Source organism: Amblyomma maculatum, chromosome 9 (genome assembly GCF_055883805.1).
Source record: "Amblyomma maculatum isolate TAMU_Amacu chromosome 9, ASM5588380v1, whole genome shotgun sequence".
Classification (NCBI taxonomy): domain Eukaryota; kingdom Metazoa; phylum Arthropoda; class Arachnida; order Ixodida; family Ixodidae; genus Amblyomma; species Amblyomma maculatum.
The window spans coordinates 15,294,822-15,322,359 of NC_139352.1; the positions used below are offsets into that span (position 1 = coordinate 15,294,822).

The 27,538-nt window shown below is 46.4% G+C and overlaps 1 protein-coding gene across 4 annotated transcripts in view; it reads right to left on the bottom strand.

Moving 5' to 3' along the window:
* LOC146178414 (putative E3 ubiquitin-protein ligase makorin-1) overlaps positions 1-27,197 on the bottom strand; it is a 34,589-nt gene extending 7,392 nt beyond the window's left edge. Inside the window, exons 1-5 of one of the 4 annotated variants that reach the window (XM_084578249.1) lie at positions 27,045-27,197; positions 19,836-19,964; positions 18,642-18,826; positions 14,972-15,076; positions 3,109-3,341 (exon numbers count right to left, since the gene is read on the bottom strand). In XM_084578249.1, the coding sequence (XP_084434375.1) occupies positions 3,109-3,341; positions 14,972-15,076; positions 18,642-18,826; positions 19,836-19,964; positions 27,045-27,079 (687 nt within the window). In that variant the 5' untranslated portion in view covers positions 27,080-27,197. Of the gene's footprint in view, positions 1-3,108; positions 3,342-14,971; positions 15,089-18,641; positions 18,827-19,835; positions 19,965-26,016; positions 26,147-27,044 lie in introns of those variants that run through there. The other 3 variants (XM_084578248.1, XM_084578250.1, XM_084578251.1) reach the window with 3 other exon arrangements.
* Between the last annotated feature and the right edge of the window lie 341 nt (positions 27,198-27,538).

The following is a 27,538-nucleotide window of genomic DNA, read 5'->3' on the forward strand; positions in this document are numbered from 1 at the left end:
TCTGGACAGGGTAGTCGGCGGCGTCTCTACTCGAGACCATCTGGGAGCACCTCATAGGTGACGTCGCTGAGACGCCACAGTATGTTATACTGACTAAAATAGCGGCAATTAAGCTTTTCGGACAATCTTCGGTGTCGAACAGGAGTCCAAACCAAACTTGATCGCCGGGGTTGTACAAGGCGTGTCTGTGGCATAGGTTGTAGCGCCGTGAATTTTTGTCTTGTCGCTGGGCGATGTGGAAGCGTGCAAGCTAACGTGCTTGCTCGGCATTATGGGCAAACTGTCCAGCATCAGAAGAATACTGGCTATCCAGTTCACAAAGGATCAGTGCGTCAAGCATCGTCTGAACTTCCCTTCCATAGAGGAGGCGAAACAGCGTAAAATGGCCGATTTCCTGGACTGCCGTATTGTAAGCGAATGTAACGTATGGTAAGATAACATCCCATGTCTTGTGCTGGACATTGACATACATCGCCAGCATGTCAGTCATGGTCTTATTAAGCCTCTCTTTCAGCCCGTTTGTCTGTGGATCGTAAACAGTAGCTTTGCGATGGGTCGTACCACTCAGATGAAAAATTTCGGCCATCATTTGCGAAGTAAAGGCAGTCTCTCTATCAGTAATAACGTAGGTAGGGGTGCCGTGCCAAAGTACGATGAGGCGCATATAGAAATGGGCAACTTCAGACGCTGTACCGCAAGGAAACGCTTTGGTCTCGCCGTGGCGAGTGAGATAGTCTGTGGCAATGATTATCCAGCGATTCCCACTAGATGACAAAGGGAAAGTGTGGATCAAGCACGTACCCCTGACGGGGCAGCTGCGAAATGTAGTGCAAATAAACACTTTTGCTGATCTTTTATCACTCTCATTATACATGGATGAAAAATTCTTTTTTTCCGTTTTTGCTAATCCCGAATTACACCTTGCGTTATATGCGGGTTCGTTTTTGCGGTAATCTTGCATCCTTGGCCTCAGGTGACAAAGAAGGAGCAGCAAGCGCCATCATTGGAGTGCTGCTGAAACTAGCTGGTCTAGTTGTGTGAGCGCACTAAGAGGCAGCGATAGTATGCTCGGCTATATCATCATAGGTTATGCTCATTGAGTGGTAGCGTAGTCTTCGTTCTGCCATTTTGAGAGGTTTCTCCATGTCTTGTCATTTTCCCTTCGTGTTGTCCCTGTTACTCGTTTTGTTCCACTGTCTACCATGACCTCGATGCCACATTGCGATGGGGTAGTATGCAAGCTTTACAGCTTTTAAGCTGAAAGCTGTCGAGTACGCACTAAAGCATGGCAACCGCGCTGCCAGCAGGCACTTAGGCATCAACGAGTTCAGTGTACATTACTAAAGACAGCGATTGCAGTGTCGACACAGACTCAGATCAAGACTCTGATCAAGAGTTAACTGCATGGTCTGCTGCGAACATTATACACGAAATGCAGAGAATGATGGTGAGGCGGCATACGGCAAATAAAGTGCTTTAGCAATTCGTGCCTTTGGAGACCCTGTACTTTTAAAATAAAGGTATGTTCTGCTTGAAAGTAATGTTTTGGTTATGTTTACAATAGCTGGCCTAAGAATCCTAATTCACATCTATTTAAATTTGCTTTTAGCACTCCGAAACATTTGCTCAAAAATTTTGCCCGCATCTTTTAACACTTCAAAAGATTTCACAAAAATCTTTCTTATGCGGGCAGAAGCCACTTATCAAAAAGATTTAGGGCAGCGATTGTACAATCTTCCAGAAAGTTCAATCAAAAATTTGAAGTCTTCCGGGCAGATCGGAAGGGTTGGCAGGTATACAAGAACGTGGAACAAGCCACACTGTGGCAATGTGCCGCGGTTTAAAAAATTAATTCTTTTTTGTAATATTTTAAGATAAAGCACATTATCACTGTGGTTCATATAAATTTTGGTCGCATACTTCCAGCGAGGTTTCAGCCAAGAAACCTTGGGACAGTGCAGGCAACTAGTTGCACGAGTGGATACAGAGTCTGCCCAAAAACTTCCGGGAATAATTCTCCGTAATTGACTGCGCTGGCTCACGGGGCGGCACTTCAAGCGAAGAAGTTAGTAGGGGATCTTATCTTCGAAACGAAACCGGTTTCAGTTGCCTACGGCGCAGTTGTTGAGGCTAGTCACGCTGAGGATCTTCAAATGAGGAAAGTATGCGCGAAAATAGTGCCAAAAGTCCTGACGAATAAGGCGAACGAAGAGCGCTTGTTGAAGTGCCAGGAATTGCATGAGCGCTATGAAACAGACCCAGGTTTTTTGGACAGAGTGATCGCAGGGGAAGAGACGTGGATTTTCCAGTATGATCCTAAATCAAAGCGTCAGAGCAGCGAGTGGCACACCATGGAGTCTCTTCGCCCGAAAAAAGCAAGGATGCGCAAATCGAGAATCAAGGCAATGCTCGTTGTGTTTTTTGACAGGAAAGGTGTCGTCCACAGTGAATTCGTGCCACAAGGACAAAAACAGTCAACAAGGAGTTTTAGTGTGAAGTGCTGAACGGTTGCACAACAGGGTTCGACATGTCCGCAAAGAAATACACGACAATTAGATCTTGCACCATGACAACGCATCCAGCCACACCGCGCTCATTGTTTCAGAGTTACTGGCCAAAGTGGGTGTGGCGACACTGCCCCAGCTGCCGTACAGCCCCGATCTGGCACCAGCGGACTTCTTTTTGTTCCCAACGATCAAAGGAACCCTGGGTGGAACTCGGCATGGGACACTGGAGGCAGTAAAAGCAGCTGTGACGACCTCACTGAAGGAGGTTCCTGTTGACGGCTTCCAGGGCACCTTCAATGATTGGGTGAAGCATTGGCAATGGTGCATCGAAGCAGGGGGAGAATACTTTGAAAAGTTCTGAAACGATTGTAAACTGATACTGAATAAATGATTTATTTTAAAAACGTTTTGGGAACTTTTGGGACAGACCCTGTAGACCATGACTTTTAGAAAACTGAACTTCTGACCCTTCTTTTAATTTGAAAGACATGTCCCCCCCCCCCCCCCCCTGCTCCCTTCCCCTTTCCCTCTACCAGCTGACTGGCTTGCCATTAGGGAAGATGAGCTAGTCCCAACAACATGTCAAGCGCACTCGACTTACCTCCCTGTGCTGCATGCGCTGGTCCTCGTTGAATGGGTGCAGACAGGGCTTCTGGCAGAGGTCGCACAGCTGTCCATGCACGTAGGAACAGCGGTCACCAACGGGGCAGCCGCCACTGGCCAGCTCGTAGGGGCAGAGCGGCAGCGAGGCATCCTTGCTCGGCGGAGCCTTCTCACTGCTGCCCTCAGGCCTCACAATCGACGCGTACGACTTCGGCACTCGAGGGGCTCCACCTGGGTTGCGAAGGAGGGTACTCAAATGCTTCCCCCACCTGTACACACCGCAAGGTGTGGCCACACAGCCGTAAATAAATCCCATCAGCTGTAAACAGCAGTGGTTTTCTGGTTCGAAGCAAATTTAAAGTGAATGATCATCCTTTTTGAATAATTTCAAATAGTTATTGAGCACAAGAAATTGGAACAAGAAGCATTTTCAAAAATAATGCATCTTTTCACCACTCAAGGCCGTTACACAGACAAAAAAAAAAGAATGTGTAAAAAAGCTTAGTCATTTATTTGTGTCGACCCTTTGCAAAAATGATTACTGGAAAAGGGGCAGCAGACCAACAAAAGGAGAAGACACATTTGAGGGATGCATGGCTTAACTGCAGGACCTGCAACTTCTGCTTTTCATGGCTGCTGCAGCAACAGCAACGCATACCAGAAGAAGCCCCAGCAACAAGCAACAGAACTGGCACTGGTTATGCGCGCTGCGGTAGCATCCTGAAGGAGGTGCCTTGAACCGAAACTACACAAAGCAAGAGTTCCACAAATGTTATTCCCTTGAGGCAAATACTTCCAAGATTTTCAATGCCAAACATTCGAACTGAATATAGAGTATAGAACACATACGTGACCACTCGACCGCATATTCAAATTGTAGAGCATTTGTATATGCCAACTTAGATGTAAAGTAGTGTTAAGCCCAATTATTCAATCACAAGTCAATATTTGAAGATGCAAAATGAAAGTTATGAATTTTAACACAAAATGAGCAAATAGAAATGCTTCAAATTTACTTGAAGCCTTAGATACCTGCACCAATGGTAAAAATTTAGAATGGTACCGCAGAATCCCATAAATTGGACACATATGAGATCACGACTAGATTTCACTGTGGACTGAAAGATGTACACAGTGTAATCCACTTATAACGATATCAGATTGTTACGACCAAGCATCCGCAATTGCGCGCTCTATTGTTCGCCTGTGGGCATGGATAAGTTTTGTGAATATGTGGTGATGGTCCAATGGCTCTAAGTGAGCCTGTTTCCAGGAATCCTGTTTTGTAAGCATGTTTTGCTTTGTGGACAACCTGCAAATGCCAAATTGACCCTGTCAAGAGAACGTCTGGAAAAACACAAAGAAACGTCCCCCTGAGGGAAATAGCAGGAAGTGCTTTCTTTCTTTTGTTCACCCTTCCAGTCGAGAAGTGCTATCCTCCAGTGATGAATGCCTCCTATCCAAAGGAGACGACAGAGTGACATGTCCGCTGACGTGCAGGACAAGAAAGGAGCATGACTCATACGGCCATTAAGTGATTTCCCGGGAATGCAGGAAAGATTTGCAATTGTCAAAAAGGGACAATGTTGGGAGCCCTATGCGGCGCCACGTGCACTCGGGTTTCTGAGAAGTAAAACCCCTTGTCAGAACCAGCCTGTGGTTTCTTTGCTGAAGAATAGAAATGTACCTCCTCTCCTCGCCGTTCCCAAGCTTTTCCCGCCAACAAGTGATCACGCCCAACGAGTGAATGCCGGACCAGTCAGTGCTTCAGACCATCAGTGCAGTGATGTGTTCGATTGGATGCCGATACCTGAGGGGCGTGCCCTGGATTTGGTTGGTCAACATCTTCAGAGAGGGGCTGGACATAGGGGGGTTTTAAGGACGCTGCAGAGCACGAAATGTCGCTCTGAGCCCTGGGTAAACGGCTCATCCAGTCGCTTCTCGCTATGAACTCTTAACGCTTGCCATTTTGCTGATGTACCCTTCTTTTTCGTGTAAATATTGTAAATAAGTTTTCTCAAAGTGCCATTAAACCTGCTTGTACATATTTCACCAACTTCGAAGATTCAATCCTTCAAGAACCCGGAGTCTCTGCACGCTACCAAGTGAAGGCCGGGTCGACGTAGCCCCAGCGTCACGACAACTGGTGACCAGCGTTGGGATCTGAATCTACAAGCCACAACATCTGGTGATTGGAGGTGGATCTGAAGCTACAAGCCACAACATCTGGTGATCGGAGGTGGCATCTCAAGCAACAAGCAGGAGCAACAATCGGCCAAGAGGGCAGCTCGGAACATCGATCGCATGTGTGGGTGAGTGCTTGGCTTTTCTTCTGATGTGGACCAGGTTCTAGAACAGGGTTAGATTTTAGAACTGGTAAAAAGTGTTGAAACGCCTTTAGGTTTGGTAGTTTGCACTGTTGTTTTGGAAGTAGCCGACACTCGGAGCGATCATGGACCTACAAAAGCTGCAGAAACCGGAACTGTTGCAATTGTGTGAGGAACTGGGAATTGATACAAGTGGTTTGGCACGAAAACCTTTGATTATAAAGGCAATCACAGATTTGGGAGCCGATGATGAGGAGCTCAGTGAAGCATGGAACCTCATCGCCCAAAAAAAAGAGGAAAGGGAGCGCGAACGTCAGAGGGAAAAAGAGGAAAGGGAGCGCGAACGTCAGAGGGAAAAAGAGGAAAGGGAGCGCGAACGTCAGAGGGAAAAAGAGGAAAGGGAGCGTGAACTTGAGAGGGAAAAAGAGGAAAGGGAGCACGAACGTGAGAAGCTTGAAAGAGAAGCAAAAAAGCTGGACCAAGAAATTGAGCTCCGGAAATTAGAACTAGAGTTGAGCAAGAGGTCGGGCGATTGTCCCCAGCTAGCGGTACCTCGTCTCAACAAGGAGGCAGATTTCAAGATGTCAAAGTACATGCAGCCATATGTGATATCAGGGGATATCGGTCTGTATCTGGCTAACTTTGAGCGAACCTGCGAAAAACTGTCCTTCCAGCGAGACACTTGGTCTCAGAGATTATTGACGGTTCTGCCCAGCGAGGCAGCGGAGGTTGTCGCGCGGCTAAGCAAGGAGGACGCGGACAACTACGAGAAGGTCAAAGCTTGCCTTCTGAGAAAGTATAGGCTTAGCGCCGAGGCGTTCAGACAACGTTTTCGGAACGCTACTAAGTCCAGGGACGAGAGTTACCCTGAATTCCTGTACAATTTAAGAGTAAATTTGGGCGAGTGGCTAAAGAGCACAGATTCCTACAGTGATAGGGACGCTGTAGTCGAGCGAATTCTTTTGGAGCAGTTTTATAACTGCCTCCCAGAAAAAGAAAGAAATTGGTTACAGGACAGAGGCGAAATTAAGTCGGCAACTGAAGCTGCCGAACTTATTGAGGAGTATGCTTCGCGCCGACAATTCAGCAACCCAGCAGTGGATAGGCCCCGCAATCCCAAGTTCAGTGTGAAAAACCGTCAGGAAAGGCACTTTGCTAGAGTTGGAAACGAAGAAATGAAGGTTTCTTCAGGCAAATTCCCTAGAAAGGACGGCAGTGAGAAAAGTGGGGAAGTGACCAACGTGCAGAACACAAAGAATAAGCTTGAGGCTAGGAAGCCGCTCACATGCTTTAGGTGTAATGAGCAGGGTCACATTGCCGTCAACTGCCGGAAAGAAAAGATTGCTTTCTCGTATGTCAGGGACTGCGATGAAAATATGCAGCTTTTAGAACCCTACCTGCATGACCTAGTAGTCAACGGGAAGCCTTGCAAGGTACTGCGCGATTCGGCCGCAACGATGGATGTTGTCCATCCGGCGTATGTATCGCCTTCCGACTATACAGGACAGTGTGCGTGGATCCGCCAGGTAGTGGAGGAACAGAGTGTGTGCTTGCCAATCGCGAACGTGGTCATCGAGGGCCCTTTCGGCGAGTTAACAACCGAGGCTGCTGTTTCAGGAAAGCTTCCTAAAAGCTATCCGTATTTGTTTTCCAACAAATCGGACATGCTACTGCGAAAGAGGGGCATCCTGTTCGGAGACAGAGTTGTGCAAGCCTTAACACGTTCAAAGGCGCGAGAACTAGCTACACTGCTCATACCAGAAAATTCCACAGTGGAGGAAACGGCAGTTAAAACAGTGGTCGATGTAGAAGATAGCGGGCCAGAAAACTTTGAGAGCGAGGCATCTCAAATAAGTCAACTTGAAAGGGAGCTTGATGAGACGCGGAATGAGGACGTTCTTGAGAGTAACCTCTTGCCGCCAGTGTCTAGTAACCTCACGAGACTTTTAAGTGGAACCCGAGAGGACTTAGCTATGGAGCAAGCCAATGATCCCAAGAATAAGCTCGAAGTACAGTGGGAAGGACCTGCTAAAGTCGTTGCAGAGCTTTCTGACACTAACTACGCAGTGAAAATCCCCGATAGGCGTAAAGCAGTGCGCATTTATCATTGCAATCTTATGAAGCCTTATGTGCAGAAGGAAGCCGTGGTAAATCTAACGTTAAACCTTCCCGAGGAGATGGGGGATAACTTGATTTGCCTCAGCGGAAAAGGAAGCAACGCTCAGGAGCTTCACAAAAAGACGGAGCAGAGAGGAGAACTAAAGAAATCCCAGCTGTCCGATCTGGGCGAGCTAATAACAGAGTTTGAGGCCTGCTTCGTGGACAGGCCAGGCAGGACTGATTTGACTGAGCACGATATTGAGCTGACTTCAGACGTGCCAGTGCGATCAAGGTGCTACCGATTTTCTCCAAGGCAAAAAGAAATTCTGGATAGGGAAGTAACTCGCATGCTGGAATTAGGAGTAATAAAACCCTCGGAAAGCGATTATGCTTCGCCTATGATCTTAGTAGAAGCTCCAGGTAAAGACCCTAGGCCTGTGGTAGACTACCGAAAGCTAAATTCTCTCACCAGGGATCAAGTGTATCCTATTCCGAATATTGAGGAGAGAGTAGAACAGGTCAGTAGAGCGGCATATGTGACTACGCTGGACCTTACTCGAGGATACTGGCAAGTACCGCTCACTGAACGCGCCAGCAGATACGCGGCTTTCGTCACTCCGACGGGCAGCTACCAGCCAACAATGATGAGTTTCGGGCTCAAAAATGCTCCATTTTGTTTTTCCCGACTCATGGATAGGGTTTTAAAGGGGTGTGAAACATTCGCAGTGCCTTACTTAGATGACATTGCGGTTTTTTCCGACTCATGGGCGGACCATATGGTACATCTAAGAGCTGTACTGAGCCTTTTGCGTCAAGCTGGACTAACCGTAAAGGCCGAGAAATGTTGCCTGGCAAGGGCGACCGTGGACTACTTGGGTCACAATGTAGGTCAAGGTTTCAGGAAACCCAGCGAGATTAAGATTTCTGCGGTAGCAGACTATCCGCGGCCGAGCACGAAGACGGAAATTCGAGCATTCCTAGGTCTGACTGGGTACTACAATCACTACATCCCTAACTATTCAGCTTTGGCTAGCCCTCTGACCGACGCTCTCCGCAAGACAGAACCGACAAATGTAGTCTGGGACGAACAAAAGGAAGCCTCCTTCGTAAACCTGAAGGCTGTGCTGATTAGCCGTCCGGTATTGCGAGCTCCAGACTATGGCCGAGAATTCACGGTCCAGTGTGATGCCAGTGATCGAGGGTTAGGTGCTGTTCTCTGCCAGAGAGATGACGACGGTAATGAGCACCCCGTGCTCTACTTGAGCAGAAAGCTGAGTTCTAGAGAGAGGGCTTATTGCGCGTCAGAGAAAGAGTGCGCTTGCATTGTATGGGCCATTCAAAAATTGCAGTGCTATCTTGGAGGGGCCAAATTCACCGTAGAGACGGACCATTGTCCCCTGGCTTGGCTGCAACTGCGACATCGAAGAACAGTCGCCTTCTTAGGTGGAGCTTGATTTTACAGCAGTACAATTTTGAAATAAGATACAAAAAGGGGAAGTTAAATGGGAATGCGGACGCGCTTAGCCGCTCTTTCTAAGCGGTCCGAGATGTTCCTCACCATGTATCCAAATTGATAATCAGGTTTTTTTTTTTCGTGCGCTTGTATATGTGTGACTATGTAAAGCAGCACGTTTGGTTTTCTAGGAATACGTGGGTCCTGAACGTCTTGAGAGTGGGCTTTTCTCGAACAACAATGGCAGTTTTCTTTTAACCTGGTCTCTTCAGACGGGAGCCGAGTGCTTGCTTCGACATGTGGTTGAGTTTCAGACAGCTCGAGCAATTTGGCCTACAACAATCAAGACAACGCGACAAGCAACAGCGAGCTTCAAGCGTTCACGTGCAGGCCATTAAGTCGTCTCTTCATGCAGCAGCTGGGACTGCTGCCCTCCGAGTCTCTTCTGGCGGGGGAGGAGGCTGTTACGACCAAGCATCCGCAATTGCGCGCTCTATTGTTCGCCTGTGGGCATGGATAAGTTTTGTGAATATGTGGTGATGGTCCAATGGCTCTAAGTGAGCCTGTTTCCAGGAATCCTGTTTTGTAAGCATGTTTTGCTTTGTGGACAACCTGCAAATGCCAAATTGACCCTGTCAAGAGAACGTCTGGAAAAACACAAAGAAACGTCCCCCTGAGGGAAATAGCAGGAAGTGCTTTCTTTCTTTTGTTCACCCTTCCAGTCGAGAAGTGCTATCCTCCAGTGATGAATGCCTCCTATCCAAAGGAGACGACAGAGTGACATGTCCGCTGACGTGCAGGACAAGAAAGGAGCATGACTCATACGGCCATTAAGTGATTTCCCGGGAATGCAGGAAAGATTTGCAATTGTCGAAAAGGGACAATGTTGGGAGCCCTATGCGGCGCCACGTGCACTCGGGTTTCTGAGAAGTAAAACCCCTTGTCAGAACCAGCCTGTGGTTTCTTTGCTGAAGAATAGAAATGTACCTCCTCTCCTCGCCGTTCCCAAGCTTTTCCCGCCAACAAGTGATCACGCCCAACGAGTGAATGCCGGACCAGTCAGTGCTTCAGACCATCAGTGCAGTGATGTGTTCGATTGGATGCCGATACCTGAGGGGCGTGCCCTGGATTTGGTTGGTCAACATCTTCAGAGAGGGGCTGGACATAGGGGGGTTTTAAGGACGCTGCAGAGCACGAAATGTCGCTCTGGGCCCTGGGTAAACGGCTCATCCAGTCGCTTCTCGCTATGAACTCTTAACGCTTGCCATTTTGCTGATGTACCCTTCTTTTTCGTGTAAATAATCTTGTAAAATAAGTTTCTCAAAGTGCCATTAAACCTGCTTGTACATATTTCACCAACTTCGAAGATTCAATCCTACTTCAACCCCGAGTCTCTGCACGCTACCAAGTGAAGGCCGGGTCGACGTAGCCCCAGCGTCACGACAAGATATAACGTATCGCTTATAACGATGAAATTTATAAAAATATACTATATATAACGATCAATTATCAGCAACATATTGGATACAACGATAGCTTTATTGCCATCAGGTAGATGTTCGCCATGAAAATTAGTCTGAACATTCAATTAACAATAAAATATTTCAGGAAGAGAATGACGTGAAACCTCAGCAAAAATGGTGAAAATGGACTGGCGTGGAGTAATTCGCGAAGCACATTGCGTGTGGTTAGACAATGAGCACTGTCATTATCGTTGTCTCTGCGCAAAGGGCGTGGCAGTATCATCGTCATCGCCGATTGTAATGTCGATGAAAAATGGCACAGACCAAGACGGCAGCGCAATAGCTCTGAAGATGAAACCGCAGATTCATCAGGATTTCAGGCAGGGCTTCAAGATCGGAAGCCTCGCAAAAGAATATGGCCATTTACACTCTGCGATTTTAACAATCGTCAAGACTGGGGATGTTCTGCAGTTCATCCAGTCGCTGATTGGTTTCGTGCACACAAAATGAACTGCCGCCAGCGTACGGCTACTGGAATCAATGCCTGATGCTCACAGCGATTGTCAAGCTTCAGTTGGCACTCGAGCGAGCATGAATTACCAGCATCCTTAAGCATGCTTATGGGGGGGCATGGGTCTTAGAAACAAAAAATTTGCCAGAAAATCGATTTTTCAAAAACATTTTCGAAGTCTGCAGCCAGTTCTGCAGCAGTCTGCAAAATGTCATTATTTTAAGTTCAGTATTTTGCCCGCAAGAACAATTTATATTGTCACTTTTAGCCAAATTTCAACCGAAATCGATGCCAAAATGCAATTTTCCACAGCTCCGGTTCCCTGCATGCTACTGAAGCAGTCTTGGTCTCGATTGAAAGAGTGGCTTTCCCTGTTCAAATTCCCGTCACCACCATCCTCGCCAGTTTCGCCAGAGAAAAAAAACACGCCAAAAAGACATCCCCATGCGCAATCCTGTTCGTTACCCGGGGCACGTGACGTGAGGGCGCTGTCCGATTGGCTGATTAGGCTTGCGTTGTCTGCATGACGCGCTCGATCGCAGCCCAGCGCAAGAGGTAGCACCATTTTCTTTGTGTTGTGATCAAAGCAGTACGAGATGCCCTGACCAGTGGTGAAATTTTACCTAAGAAGCAAGTTTGGCAAGAAATCGAATCGTTCTCGATTCGGAAAACTTCACGAAGAAGACATCACGGGACGCATAAAATGACGCACTTGCGTACGGTGTCGTGACGTCAAACCCACCGCGCTAAATCTAACGTTCTCAGCAGCTGAAAGTAGCTCTGGCGGCAGCTGTGTACGCCACGACACGGCGTTACTGCAGCCCTAAGAAACTAAAGAGCGGCAGCGGTGGACAAAATATAACAGCAGCTTCAAGTGCGGTAACAAACAGGAAGAATGAATTTCTCACTGACAGTGCAGCCGTCGCGACCAGACCCGACACCCCAGCGGAGCTTCGTTTTCTGTTGTCAATTTAAATTTTGTGAACTATTTACTTGCATCACTTGCAGACTGCAAACTGTGCTGTGGCACTCTGAAATTAATTAGACATAAGCGGGATTACGGACTTGCATTGAAATTGCATTTCGTGCACGAAGGCTGCGTCGAGGACACTCATAAACAACCCTTCCACCATAAACGTTTGCGCGACGCATGCGATGCAGGCTACTGCCAGTTGTCAAATGGCTTTGGATGATGTATTTTCAGAAATGAATGTTAGCCACCACGAACGTGGCGGGCTTAGTGAAAAAAACCTGAAGCCTGCTGCCAGTCGTGCAACCGAAAAATGCTAAGTGTGCGTAGTCAGTTCACAAGCTGTACACTGGACTGAATGTGAGCAATTCAGGAAACATTACAATTTGCTATGAGAGAGGGAGACCTTGCCATGGGCTTGTTAGGCGTTTTAAAATGTAACTGTGTAAATATTTCTTGCTTTCAATCATTAAAGTTGCTTTGGTGCATTTTTTGGCTTTTTTCTCAAAACTGTGTTTCATGTCGAACTACAAGTTTGCCCAAGGATATCTCAGCAACTAGAATAGCTGGAGCTATAATTCCTTCTGTATTGTGAAGCTGAAAGTGCATTGCATGCAATGTTGGGAGCACATTTTTTGTTTTCACCTTTAAGCTTTTTTATTTTACCTTGAAATTCTTATATACATAGTTGCCATGACTGTGAGTGCCATGTTCAACAAGCTGCTAAATCACTTAGCAGAATTTGAAAACTGCTTCGAGCATTGCATTCTTTACACTTTATACATAGTATCCACCTGTATATATAACAATTTAATTTCTGATGAACATTTCTTCCCCTATTATTTGGGCAGACAATAACAGTAATTTTCTAATACATTTCTAATACCTCTTGAACTAATTGTCCCCGAAGGAAAGTTTTTGCACATTTGAAATCAGAAGAAAAATCTGAACATTTCTGTGAAATTTCATCAAATTTCATTAGTAAATAACAAAATTAGATTCAAGACCCATGTCCCCACTTTATGTCTATTTATACATCCTGTAATAAAGTGTCCGGTGCTTTTTATGATGATTCACACTGTTCAACCCAACTCACTCATCGTTATGTGGGCAATCCTACATGCATGGGAAATACATGGGCGTTTTTTTTTTCCCTTTCTTTTTGCCAGTCCAGGTATAACGATATGATCGGTTATAGCGATCAAATTTTCTAAATATTGTTATAAGTGGCCTGCATTGTACATACGCATCTGATCAAAACTGCCCCGTTTAGCAAATGAATATCTCCAAACGCACCTGGAACAGCCTACTTTGTCCAGCACAACGACACTAAAATAGTTGATCCATGACTTCTTTCACAAGAATTTCAACCCAGAAGAGGAGAGCAACAGGCTGAAAAAATGTTGTACCCATTGAAAACCGGTGGATACCCGACGGCACCAGAAATCAAACGTAACTCCCAAATGTGAAGTGGACGCCCTACCACATGGCCACCACTTCAGTAAACTGACCAGACCCTTTAGCTTTGGTCTCAACGATCATTATGCTTGAATGCACAAAAGGCGATTTTATGTTGCAGTCTTCGCCAATTGCACCGCTGCTGAGCACTGTAACAAACCCTGTCACGGAATCCACAGGTTTCTTTTGACTGCCTGTCGACACATGCAAAATCTTCGAGGAAGACACCTTATGGAACCATGCTCATATCGCCGATTCCCCCAACCCCTATTCCCGTCCACCTGGCTGCTTCACTGACTGGCTGCAAAATTCCACCTCATCCGCACTCAGTCAGCTACATACAGAAAAGCTGCAAGCCACATGCACAATGCTAAAATTGCACACAACAAGATTCAGGAATGCAGCAGCCAAGTAAGGCAACCACGCAACTACCGCCCTGTTCCTTTCTCTCTGCTTTCTATTCTCTCACAGCATGCCTTGTTTGCTCCTCTCTACAGCCAATGCCTCTTCCATCTGCCAAAAGATCAGGCAACCAGCCACAGAACTAGCTCTTTGGCCAAATGATACATACGAGGTACAATCAGATACAAAAAGAAGAGCATGCAAGAGGCGTTAGACATGAATGGACCCTGGATGGTCAGGTTAAGTCGCACATCTCATTTTTCTCCACCACTGTACTGACCGTCCTGACTGCAAAAGAGGTCAATTTTGCCTAAAATAGTCTTGTCAGTGCTTTACCACTCCTTTACTACAGCCACCACAATGCAAGAAGATGTGCACAAACTGCTGAAAGTCAAATCATTCAAAGAGTATCCATTTTCGGGTCAAAATTACAAAAGATGCAGTTTGTTGAGATGCTGCGCACAGCAACCGTACTGTACCCACAGCACACCACTATTGCACATTACGGCCACTTGCCAAGACGGCCTTCAGATAGAACTGAGCAAATAAAAACTTGAGCACTGCAGACCTGCACTAGAAAAATGCAAAAGCCTGAGCATTGCTACTGCTGTTGCAACATTACAGGCGTTGGCATCATTTAAAAATTTTCCTGTTGCGTCACTCCGCCTGGTGGATTCGGCCGACACTATGCTCACACTCACCCAGATGTCGTACGTGTATGGCATATTTACCTAGGTTAAATGAAGGAGCAGCGCAGATTGAAGACCATGAAGACAATGATGTTCATTGCACAGTGCAAGAGAGTGTGTTGGAGCTGGAACTTGATGAAGACGACGATGTTTACTGCACAGCGCGAGAGCGTGTTGCAGTTTTAAACGAGGCGTGAGTGACTGTGGTGATAGTATAGTAATCACATGAGTGGACCAAAGAAGCTGATCTGTCCGTTCTGGCCCGGTCTTAAGTGTCAGTTCATGCGGACACACTCTGCCGACACACTCAGATGACACTCTGGTGACGCCACTCATGAGACAAGAAAAGCTTAAAATGGTGAAACATTCTGCAAATGTACCGGCTAAAAGATGCTAACAGCAGAAAGACACATCGGTCAGTCGGCAAGTGACTGAAAACATGGGAACACAGAATGGTGCAGAGAATGGAAGGGAGAAGAGCCACGTACTTTTGGGGATAAACTCTGGCGCGTCGGCCCAACTCGAAGCGCGCACCGTCTTGCAAGTTGGATCGCCACTCCAGGAGGATGACGTACTGCCGTTCTTTTTAAGAACTGTCAGCGGCCCTTGTCACACGACAAAGAGGAGGGAAGAGACGAGGAGGAAACATGGTTGGTCAAGCAAGCCCATCACCTGCCTCGGCTGTAAGCAGAATTATGGTACCCTCCCCCAAAAGGCAAGGTTATACCAACCACTGCAGCATTTGTGGAGACAGGTGTACCCGTTCCATGGTTCTCAAAAAAATTTGCATAGTTGTAGGCAGCTTTTAGTGCAGGGCGGCCCCACTTTAACTAAAAGGACACTGCGAACAACAGAAGCTGGAGTAGCAAACTACCACCCCACTCTAAAGATGAATGAGCTACTTTCACTAGAAATGACAGCTTTTGTAAGCTAGGAAAGGCTAAGAAATGTACTGGCGGTGCTACCACTGTAGTCAGTTTTCACAGCCAAACTGCCATAGCATCAACACTGGTTTAAAGAAGATCTCTGAAGCCACAGCTCAATGCTATCCACTTCCAGTCAGCGATCACAGAGTCCGCTATTCACAGTCATCATCGTCATTAGTCTGAATCAATTGGTGGGAAAAAATATTTTACAATCAACTCCAAATTCCTCAGAACAGCAGATTTATCTTGCTGCCAAACTAACGTCAACGGGTCCATTAGAGTCCAAGGAATTGCACTCAACAAAACCTGGCTGCGGTTGCCCTCAGCGCCACTTCCATATGCTAAGTGTGAATGTCGCATTTCCCAATTTCAGAAAAAAAGAAAGACAAAACATACCAAACCGAGGCACACAACTGTCCACAGCAACACCAAACTAAAACCAACTAGTTCTGCAGTAACAGGCCTTTGAAGGTGAGATGACAATTAAAAAGCAACGAGTGTAGCGACACCATTCAGAACACAGGTGTTTTAACCTTCCTGCAGTCAACAGGAAAAAATGTGGCATTTGCCTCTCAATTGATCCCCATCACCCCCACTGCAGCCAATGGCATCAACCGATTCTCATGAATAATCCCCTTGTATCTGCTGTTAGGACAACACAGGGTGTGGCAGATGAAAGGAAGTTCACATATCGGATTAACCATGGAGCCATGAAGATCGCTCAACTCCATTAGCTCTCCTTTGAGGGGCACTTGCTGCTTTTTCCTTGAGTTGCAACTACTATAGAAGCACACAAAGAGGTATGAACTGAATAACTTCCTTTCAGAATCACCAGAAATGAAATGACAGCACATTTTATGCATCAGATTGGGCACGCATAACCAAGCATGACGGAGCAAGACACGGATACTTCAAAGAACAACCTGTGCAAGACATAGAAAGCATAGAAACCGCATTGCACCCGCCTCCACAAACGACACAGTGGTTGGTCTGTTGGCAGATTGTAGTTGCAAGCAGTACAAAAAGCAGCGAATGGGTCAGAGCAAGTGCACTGGATGGTCGCAAAGACTGCAAAGATAGAAGATGCTACCGACACCACTGCACGTGCAAAACCATGCTTGCACAGGTGCCTCCCTGCAATGATTTCTAACCTAGGTACAATTGCAGCAATAATAGCATGGAGCACGCTTCAGCAATCAAGCTCCTCATACGCCATACGTAGCGAAAATATGGCAGCCCTTCAGCCACATGCTTCAGACATCACTGGTACTCTCACACATAACTCAGTACCCTGCCCTCGCTTGGTAAGGCGCGAAGAGTGACAGAACTGACGTGCGCTCTATATTGCACCGTCTGCGGCAACTGTCACACAGAACAAGAGTTTGTTTCCAGCCTGCCCACTAAACAGCCGACGGGGAGCCACAAGTTCGGCAAAGCATTTTTTTCAAAGCCATTTCGCACCCTAGCTCGAAAAGCATGCAAAGGCACACAAAACTTAACATATTAAGTAGTCAAGAGGTGAGAGAATGAAAAGAGAGGCCGAAAACCTGGCAATGCAGTTCCCAGTGGTCCCTTAATAGACAGCCCCCCGTGCCATGAGCCTGCTTGTTGTCTTGCGTTCACACGGACGTCGAGTGAAGCAATTCATTCAAATATTAATGACGATGTCCACAGACATGAATTTAACAGTGCCACATTTTTAAGCTCCATAAAAAAATATTTCTTCCTCATATGATATGTGATAAATGCAAGGCCTCATACTTTGCTTTGCCAATGAATCTCGCAGAACATGTGACAATGACTACATAACCTACAAAGAACACTGACCACCCCCTCTTCCGCTCCAGGCTTTAAATAAACTACAACTGACTAGATTAAGCACTTGCTCCAAGGCCACCATGGATTCATGGACTTGAGCATAACAGCAAGGCAGGCATAAAATGCCCAGGTACTGCACACACTCCCACAATAAGAGGTATTGTGTGTGGCAACAAAAACGAAGCGATACCCAAAAGGGAGAAATGTGCTGGCTTAGCAATATCACTCACTGTACACATTTCTCTTCAACAGTCACAATGCTCACAGTTCCCAACGCTGGTGCAAGGCAACCCTAAGCAGAGCACATAGGCTCTGCCTTTTGAATGGGTTTGATATTGCTCTCCAATTTTCTCATCTGAAGAAAAGAATGAGGTGGGCACTTCCCTGCATCCATGTGTAGACGTCTAAAAATACTGGCACTGCAGCCCCACCACTAGCAGACAAAACACAACCAACCTCAGGTGCCCCTTTGACATTCGGCAAAAATTTTTTAAAGAAGAACAAACTACCGTATAAATGTGAGTAAGAGCCGCACCCGTGTATTGGCCACACCCCCTATTTCCCGAAGCAGATATCCAAAAAGAAAAGAGATCTGTGTGAGGGCTGCACCAAAGCTTTCCATGACCCGTGCTGGCATAGCCTTCAAAATGAACATGCACAGGAGCTTCCAGACGGCACCCTAAGTCGTGGGTCATCATCATTATCATATTTTCCCTCTGCTGCGAGCTTCCGCAATCCACACTGGAATCTGTATCGCCAGCCCCGGCCAACTCGGCTTTGTTTTGCGATTTCGGCGCTCACTTGATGGATAGAGTTAAAGAACACCTGTGCAATATCCACACTGACATGGTCGTTATTCAGGGCAGCTTCATCGCATGCTGCAGCCCCTGGACGTCAGCATTAATCGGCCTTTTAAGGTTGAGTTCCGAAGGCAGTACTCAGAATGAATTGCAAACGGCAAACACGACTAGACGCTGACCGGTGGCTCAAGAGGGCACCACTCGCGACTGTGCTTGGCTGGATTTTGTCCGCGTGGAACTCGGTATCTATGGACATTGTATCTTGTAGCTTCAAGGTAACTGGGATTTCAGAGTTTAGACAGGACTAACGACAACTTGTGGGGTAAGCGTGCACCAAAGCACAGTGCCAGCTCGTAGACTGAAAACCCCGCAAGTGATGACTGAATGGTAAATAAACGCTGCAAATTCACTAATTGGTCTGTTTTTACTTGAAAAAAAAAAAAATGTTTCATACGTCGCGTGTATGGGCCGCACCCTGAAAATTGGCCCTCGAATCTGGAAAAAAATGTGGCCCTTACACGTGTTAACAGCACAATAAAAGCACAAGCAAAAAATCCCAGCAATGCTTTTGCATTTTTGCCCAGTGTTGGTTTGGTACCCTCAAATATACCCACCTGTGAGTGTCGCACGGCTGGGGGTAGCCGAACTGCCTGATGTGGCCAAGTGACGTTCGCTATGGTTGTCCTCCTCAGCAAAACCAGGGTGATTCTGCGACCGGTGGTTCTGGCCTGAACCCCGGCCGCCCCTCGATGAGCGCCCACCAACGTCAGTCCGGGTCTTTGTCCGTATGTGGTCATACCTAGGCGACACAACATGGATTGCAGTTTTTGAGAGAGGAACAGCCTGCATGATTAGTACTTGGAATGTGCTCTTTCTGCATGCGACTCAGGAATGGTGGAAGCCAAGACACTCAGACCTCTCTCAGCACCCACCTGGAAGACACGGGGTTCCATGACAATGAGGAGATTGGGAAAACCTAGCCAAGCTGCTTTGTATAGAGAATTGAGAATCCCATGTATAAAGTACCGTATTTGCATGATTCTAAAGCGCATCTTTTTTCCCCGAAAATAAGCGTTTAAAAATACATGCGCGTTACAATCGGACTTGAAACTGAAAAACCCCAAAACCGAAACCCAAATCTCAAAACCAGAAACGAACCAGCTCCATTTTAGGGAAAAGCTTCCAGTTAAAAGTCAGTGTGCACTAGACAATGTCAAGCTCAGCAATTTTCATCCTGCAATCTGTTCCAATTAAGGCCTTGGAGTTTCAAAGAAAGTGGTGTAGACCTTCCCCATGTCTTCCAGACTGGTGCAAAGACTTGCACCCAAAACAAGAACTGCAACACTCCTATTATGACAGTGCACTGCTCCAGCTATCAATGGCTTTACATTGCATTTAATAAATGAAAGCAGAAGTGGAAAATCTTGTAACTCAACTGCGCACCGCATAGCATGGAGGAAAAACAGCGCTAAAGCACGCAAAGTAAGCCACCACATTCAGAAGGTTCACATCACTTCAAACTTCAAAGCAAACAAAAAAGTCTGGTATCAAACAAGCTGCATTCACAGCAAATGGACAGCAAAACCTGGAATACAATACCTTGGTCATGCTTTAGTGAACAGCTCTACAAATCACAGCAACCGAACGCAACAAGAATGCGAGGGTCCCGGTGCAGTCTTCTGACTATGGGACCCTCGTCTGTATTTTTATGCACTTCGTTAACATGTTCAAGCTAATAAACTTTCACTTTCACTTTCAAATGCAAACCACTGAGTATGCGCAATACTGAAGCACCAGATCTGTCTCACCTGCAGCGGCTGCCATAGATGCACTCTCCCTTCAAGTAGTAGCGGCACACATTGTCGACCTGACCCATTGAACGGTCATGTGAAAAGAGGCACCTGTGCCCATCCCTGCACACACCACTCAGAAAATACCTGCGGGAAGAGATATACATGCTTACCAATAGGGCAACAGCAGGCATCAAAGCCCAAGAACCTTCCCCAAGAAAACACGTCAGTAGCAGTACTGCATACACCTTTTGGCGAACAACCTAGATGAGTTTCCATGCAGCCTGGCCACAGTAGTAATAAGCTGTCCACACCAGACATCCTCATATTACAACTACAAACGTTATGTGGACTATGAAATTTAACTTTTCACTAATGCATGAAGGTCATAAGCATTTTGTTCGCTAAACAACTACAATGCTTTAGACTTTAAAGGTACACAAGCATTCCCTTAGAAGCATAACCCATGCTCCAATCTTGCTACACGAGCATTTTACAGCACATTACTGACTGGTCATATAAAAGCTCCTGCCAAGGCACTTTGGCAATACAAGCTCACAGCAGAACTGAGTTTCTGTAAAACTCTTTAAAAAAAGACTTCATCGTTCTCCCAAACAATGATATAAAACTGTACATGTACCATCAGCTTGTCAAAAACCCAGAACCTAAAAATACTGTGAACTAAACACAGGGTGCCTAAGCCCTTAACTCTTCCCTTGTCGCTTAAACCATAGTGATGGACTAGTGACCTGCTTCATGTACCAAAGTGTACAGCTCAGCCCCTGGTATTTTCCAACAAATACAAGCTTTCTTGCGGCCCGTGCTGAGCTCCACAGAAGTGTACTGCTAGTGGAAAATGAGTCATTAACCCTGCCTTGCATGGACCAAACACCATTGCACTTCCTGCCGAAGCCAAACCTGTACCACTAAAAATCAAATCACCACTATCGAAGGTAGCTCTTGCTGTTAACGACAATCACACTGCTCTTTTTTTTTCTCCAACCAAAACGGTGCTCCCGCAGCTCTGTGGTGCAAGCATCGCGGTTCTACCAGAACCTGTTGGCAATTTTCGAAACACACAGTGTGGTTTCTAAGACCAAATTATGCACCAGTGTCAGCGGAATGAAAAGGCTGCAAAGGCAGCAACACTTCACATCTGCTACTGAAGCCCGCATGAAAAGCAAGATTGGTCCCATGCATTCAATGTGCATGAATTCACACAAAACATCTAGCGCTTTACCTTCAGGCACATTTTGAAGACTATGCCACCCATAGGTACAACACGTAAAGCACAAACCCTGACACAAAAACATTTTTCATTATGTTCATCATTTCGCACCCATAAGAAAAGAGGCACAAGTCGATGTGACAAAAAAAGAAGTATAGCAATAATGTAAAGCACAGCAAACCTAATGCATTACCTTACAGCAGAAAAAAATTACGCAAGATGATAGAGAAAAGATTAAATGATGCAGTCTTATGCCCTACGTAATAAGCAAATTACTGAAGGCAGAAAAAATATAGTGGCTTGACAGTAGAAATACACAGTAACAGAGCAGTGTTCACACTGTACATAAGGGACTAAGGAACAACTTTTAACAAACTACAAAACTTGCTGAGCTTGAGAAAGGTTAATACTTTAAGGCAATTTTTTAACGACAACCACTTGGAGCAAAGCGACAACCACTTGGAGCTTGGTCGAAAGGTCCCACAATGTCAGTGGCAAGTTTATCCCACAACTTATCTGGAAAGGCAATAGGCTGCAAAGGAGCTACAACTGGACGAGCCGACTTGTCACATGATTGACAAACGATGCATGTTCGTACCAACTGTTCAACGTGCTCGTCCATTTGCGGCCACCAGCAAAGCTCTCGCAATCGGCTTTTAGTGCAACAGATTTCGGGATGTGACTCATGTGCAATGTCCAAGAGGCGTCGTCGCAAACTTTCAGGCCAACGACTCTGTCCCCTCAAACAGAACATCCTGCAGCATGGACAACTGGCTTGTCCATGCTGCAGATAGTATGGCTTGAGATTTTTTGGCAGGGATTTCTTGTCAGGCCATGTTGAAGTATATTGAATGGCTTCTGCAACAGTAGAGTCATTTATGGTTGCCTCTTGTAGTTTTTGTACAGTGCCAGCTGGGGACAGCAGGCAGACGAAATCGTCATCAACAGTGTCGAGCTCACCTGGCTCACTGCATGATTGTATTGATAAAGGCAGGCGAGACGGAGCCTCCGCAACGACGTTTTCATTGCCTTTACGATATTCAACAGTGTAGTTATACCTCAACAGGCGAGCCAACGTGAAATTCGCAACGGCCGATGTCTCGTTCCTTTCGTCAACAAAAGTGACAAGAGCACTGTGATTTGTTCGCAGAACAAAAGGCCGGCCCCATAAATTCATGTGCCAGCGTTCATACGCCCAAACGCAAGCTAGGACCTCAAGTTTACCAACAGAGTACTTCCGTTCTTGGGTGGTTAAGGTAAGGGAGGCAAACGCAACAGTTTGCAGGGAATGGCCGTTGTCTTGTTGTAGCACCGCCCCTAAGCCATATCCGGAAGTGTCAGTCGTGATGACAACAGGAAGAGCAGAATCGAAGAAATGCAACACGTTGCACGACATCAACATGGCTTTCAGTTGCTTGAAGCTTCAGTCTGCAGCAGCGGTCCAAGTGAAGGCTGAATCGTTTCCAAGAAGCAGGGTGCGCATAGGCTCAACGACATCTGTGTAATGCGGAATAAACTTGGAGTAAAAACCCGCGAGTCCAAGGAGGAAGCGAAGCTCACCGATGTTAGACGGAGCCGGAGCCTTCGTAATTGCCTCGATGGCAGAAGGAAGTGGAAACAGTTATTCCCAACTGACAACATGTCCCAAGAAAGTAAGCTGTGGAACGTCAAAGACACATTTTGGATTCAGCTTGAGTTCGGCTTGAGACAGATGCTCAAAAACAACACAGAGGTTAATCAGATGCTCTTCTCGTGTGGTGCCATGAAAAATGATGTCATTAATGTAGAAGAGGACCTCCTTGCATCCCTTCAGTATCAAGTGCATCATCTTCTAAAAAGCCGAAGGCGCCGAAGCAAGGCCAAAACAGACGCGCTTGAAGCGGCAGAGTCCATCATAAGTAATAAATATTGTTAATTCCAGACTCTCAGGGTGGAGTGGCACTTGATGATAGGCCGAAGCGAGGTCCAACTTCGAAAAACGCTGCGACCCAGCCAAGCTATGCAGAAGCTCTACTGTTTGCGGCAAGGGGAAACTATCAACCACAATAGCCTTGTTAGGCTCACGTAAATCCACGCAAATGTGGATGGAACCATACTTTTTCCAGGCAACGACGATAAGAGAGATCCACTTGGAAGCATCGACCCGTTCAATAAAATCCCGAGCTTCTAGCTTCTGGAGTTCTGCGGAAATTTGCTCGCGTATGGCAAACGCCAACCGTCAGAGCTTGCATGTGACAGGAGAAACGGAGTCCTGCACTCGCACGTAGTCGCGGGCAAGTCATATTCCTGAAGGTCGGACGTAGCTCAGGTGGTAACAGTCAATTCAAGGGTCACAGATAGGCATTCCAGGGCTTCATTTGTAGAGCTGCGATGGCATCCAGACCCAGCAGTGTTGTCCCTCCCGAGATGACATACAGCAGGATACAGGCGGAACGGTCATTGAATTGTGTACGGCAATCCGTTACTTAGAGTAGTCCAGAAGTTGAACCGTGGTTGATTTTAACGGGCAGGTATCGGCGAAGTATAGGTGATAAATATCTTCTGCAAGAATGGATACTGATAAGCCAGTGTCAATCGAGAAGCGGATGGACTTGCCTTCAACGAGGACAGAGGCAAAGATTCTGTTTTTCCGACCATTAACCTGTAGAACAGCCACACTGGTGGCGTAATTCGGCATAGATGACGTGTCTGCAGTATCTTCGTCTTCGACTTGCTGCACTTGACCGGAGCAATCCGACGACTTGCAAACGAAATGGCCTACTTTGCCCCACCGACACTTCCGTTTACGGGCTCGGCATGCAGGGTTATTCACGAGGTGAGTAGTAGCAAGAGCTTTCCGGAAGTGGATAGGAAGATTTCTGTACGTGGCAATTGCATTTGTTGCAAGGAGTCTGAGGTACCGATCTGATGCGCACTCGCATCCTACATGGTGTACTGGAGCTAGCTCTTTTGAAATCTCTTTTGCCTCACGGAAAGCTTGCTCGCACTGCCATGCAAGGGCCATGGCTTGCGACAGAGTCAAGGAAGAGCCTTCCATCAAAAGGCATTCACGCAAATGGTGATTAGTGGTCTTCTCCACCAGCTGATCTCTAATCATGACGTCCGCGAGGCTCCCTAACCCGCAGTCACCGATAAGGCTACGGAGGGCAGCGACGTACCCATCGGCTGGCTCTCCTGCAGTTTGTACTCGGCGGCGAAAACAGTGGCAAACGGCGATCACATTTACAGAGGACTGGTAGCGCGTCGCTAGTATGGAAATCGCCTCGTCGAATTCGTCACAGCGAAGTGCCACGTCACCGGAGTGTGAGGCAGCAGCGGTAGCCGCTGAAGGGGACGACAACGGTAATGTATAGAAAATGTGCTGACCTTCAAGTCCCAAGTAGTTTAGCGATACGGCCTTTTGCCGGTCTGCAGGAAGTGTAGAGGCATCAGACGCCAGCATGTAATTGTGAAAAGCCTGCTCTCATTGCTCCCACGGAAGGGCAGGACGACAGGGAGTCTGCAGGAAGGGGGCGGCGGCTGGAGGCCCGAGAAGCTCATGATGGTGGTGAGCAGTTCACGTCGAGATCCTGATTTAAACTAACATCCTCGTCGCCAAAATATGTTGTATCGTAAAGGAGACAGTACACAGCAATCGACTGCTCTACAGCTGTTCTACATTCCTTTTTTTCTTCCTCGCGTGTGCGCGTGCAATAACAAACATTTCATCGTTATCACAACACGTGCACACACATGAAATCCCATCATGTGCATAATGCTTTAAATCCATAATTACAAGGTATTTTAAGCCACCTCACAATCCTATCAGTGACTAAAGAGACATGGTGATAATGATGAACTTTTTTTCCTTAAAAAACACCTTTCAAAAGAAAAAAAACACTCAACATTGCTGAGGCGTATTATTAAAATTACCTTGCAAAAAAAGGCCTTCATTATAGCTTACTATAAAGAAAAAAACCCCAAATCCACACATTAGCTTGCATGTCAGTGTTCATTTGACATTACTGGAAAACAGTACTGATAAAATATTACATGAAGGCTATAACAAGGAGAAAGAGCTAGTTGCTTTTAAAAATATTTTTCACTTCATATCCTTTCCAGGCGAGAAGTAGGGATGAAAAAGTATTTCACAGGCACAACTGTTGTGATACGACATAACATCACTAAATCGTAGCTAACCACAGCAAATTCGCCTATGCAGCACAAGAACTGCATTAAATCTTTAACATGGTGTCCATTTGGGCTAGTTGGTGCGAATCTACCATGTTGAACCAGCAAAAGACACAAACAAAAGATGAGAAGTACATGGGTCAGCACTGGACAAATTGAAATTTACCGGAAGAAACAGACGGCCAAGAAACCAAATTACATATGTGTGTCAAATGCTCACAAGAAGGAAAGTCTCAATTCAACACAGTATTGCGTGGACGATGGCAACCATAGGAAAGCAAACCTTCACTTATGTCGCTTACTACCTACATGCGCACACTGTTGCCTAACAATCTAACCTTTTTATTGCCAAGTAAAAGTGAAGGTGCACTAATGCACTTGTCCCTGCTTTGCACCCTAATGTGATAGGCCTCCAAAACCTTCCTTTCCTGCCTGTTCTTCCCTTTCCCGATTACTGAAATACTGTCAGTCAGCAACACAGTTTTTAAATTCTCTGCAGTGATGAGGAAGCTTATTTTGAATAAGGTTTGCGTAACTATGGTTGTCATCGTCCTCGCGATACTGTGTTGAATCGAGATATACTTGTCCTCTTGTAAGTGTCTGATACGCATATGTCATTTGGTTCCTTGGCCGACAGTTTCTTCTAGTAAACCTCAGTTGTTAGTACAGCGCTGTCCCGTGTACTTTTCTTCTTGTGTTTCTGTGTCTTTCACTGGTTCAATATGTTAGATTTGCATTAAATCTTCACGGCATTCGACACTTGATTCTAGTTTCTAATTGCGTTAAAATGAGCACAGTTACCAAACACCCAAGTCGCAGCGAAACCGGCCGTTAAGGCAGGTACACGCTATCGCCGCTGATGCAGGGCGGAAAACTGTTGAAAGGCACCAGCTCAACAGCTGGAGGAGGCTAAAAAAAAATCGCGCTCCGGAAAGCAGACACGACGGTTGACTGCACGGCAGATAAAGGGCAACTAGTAGAGAGGAAAAGAAAAAAAAAAGGATACGTTGTGTGTGCAAGTAAAAGTGAAATTTTGATATCTCTTCAACACTTCCCCCAATAGCTACGTTAAATACTTACAGAAAACAGAACGCAAATATGGTTTCGCAAATTAGCTGCTAAATTAGCGCTGTCAAGGCAAAACACAAACGCCGAGCATTGGAACACCACATCCCGAGCCCGTTCTAATCTCTTCGTGAAATCTTAAAACGTTAATTTGTATGCGCGAAATAGCAGCGCGCGAAGCCATGTAAACTCCGAGCGCTCATATGAATGAGATACGCAGCTGAATGGAACGCGGTCACAGCAACACTCGTCGACTAGAGCTAATGTTTCGAAGTAAAGCATCGACACAGTCGTCGCAAGAATTTAAGCTCATAGGCGCGTAGCAGCGGCTACGACATCCGATAGGTCATAGCGACAGCGACTGGAAGCATAAACACACACGTCGGCCTACACATTTTTTTTTCCTTCCGCCTAGTGGCATTATGACCGTGGCATACAGCCTTCACCACGATGTGTATGGATTCAAAGATTCGTACAAGCGCAAGCACAATTCGACCTGATACGGTAGCGACGAACTACGACACAAAGGCCCTACGAGAAACGTTATCGAGGTGCTCAATTCGATTAAGCGGATTATGAAACGTTCTTTTTTTGCCATAGGTTACGACGTTCGATGCACACTTCGCGAACGACGGGTTCCGGGGACAGGCACCACGATAAAGCTCACGGCAGCAGTCCGAGAAACGTCTACTGCGGCTGTGCAACCAATTCATTTCGAAGCGAGGCAACAGAATTCGCAAGGTAGAAATAGTATATTTACTTGCCTACACAAGACACCTTCCGAACCGCCCTCCGCCATCTTGCTTTCCTTAATGGACAATTTTGGTGGGGGCGCTGAGATCTGTGAGTCAGCCGTCGATGTTCGTAGCAGGTTACGTAATCCAATGCGCGCTTAGAAAAATTCTACGGTGTTAGCGGCGGTGCTCCAAAGTATATGGGTACTCTGCGCAGACGTAGACTAACTTCTTCCCACCGAAGCGTAGCGATGACATTGCCAGCTCGCACTGGCCCTTTTATTACAGTCACGTGATAAGCACGGCGAGGAAAGCGCCGGGGCGCCGGTTTCGAGCTTGTTTGGTTGGCGGCCTTTTACTATGCATGGTGTCTCTTTTACTGCTCGCGCACCATAAAAATTAGGGATGCACTGACTTGCTTACGTAAGTACATGCGACCTTTCGATCTTCCTAAGCTTTCTCTTTATTTTCTAATTCTCGTATTAGCACGGTTACGCATGCATGTTTATATGACGTACGGCACA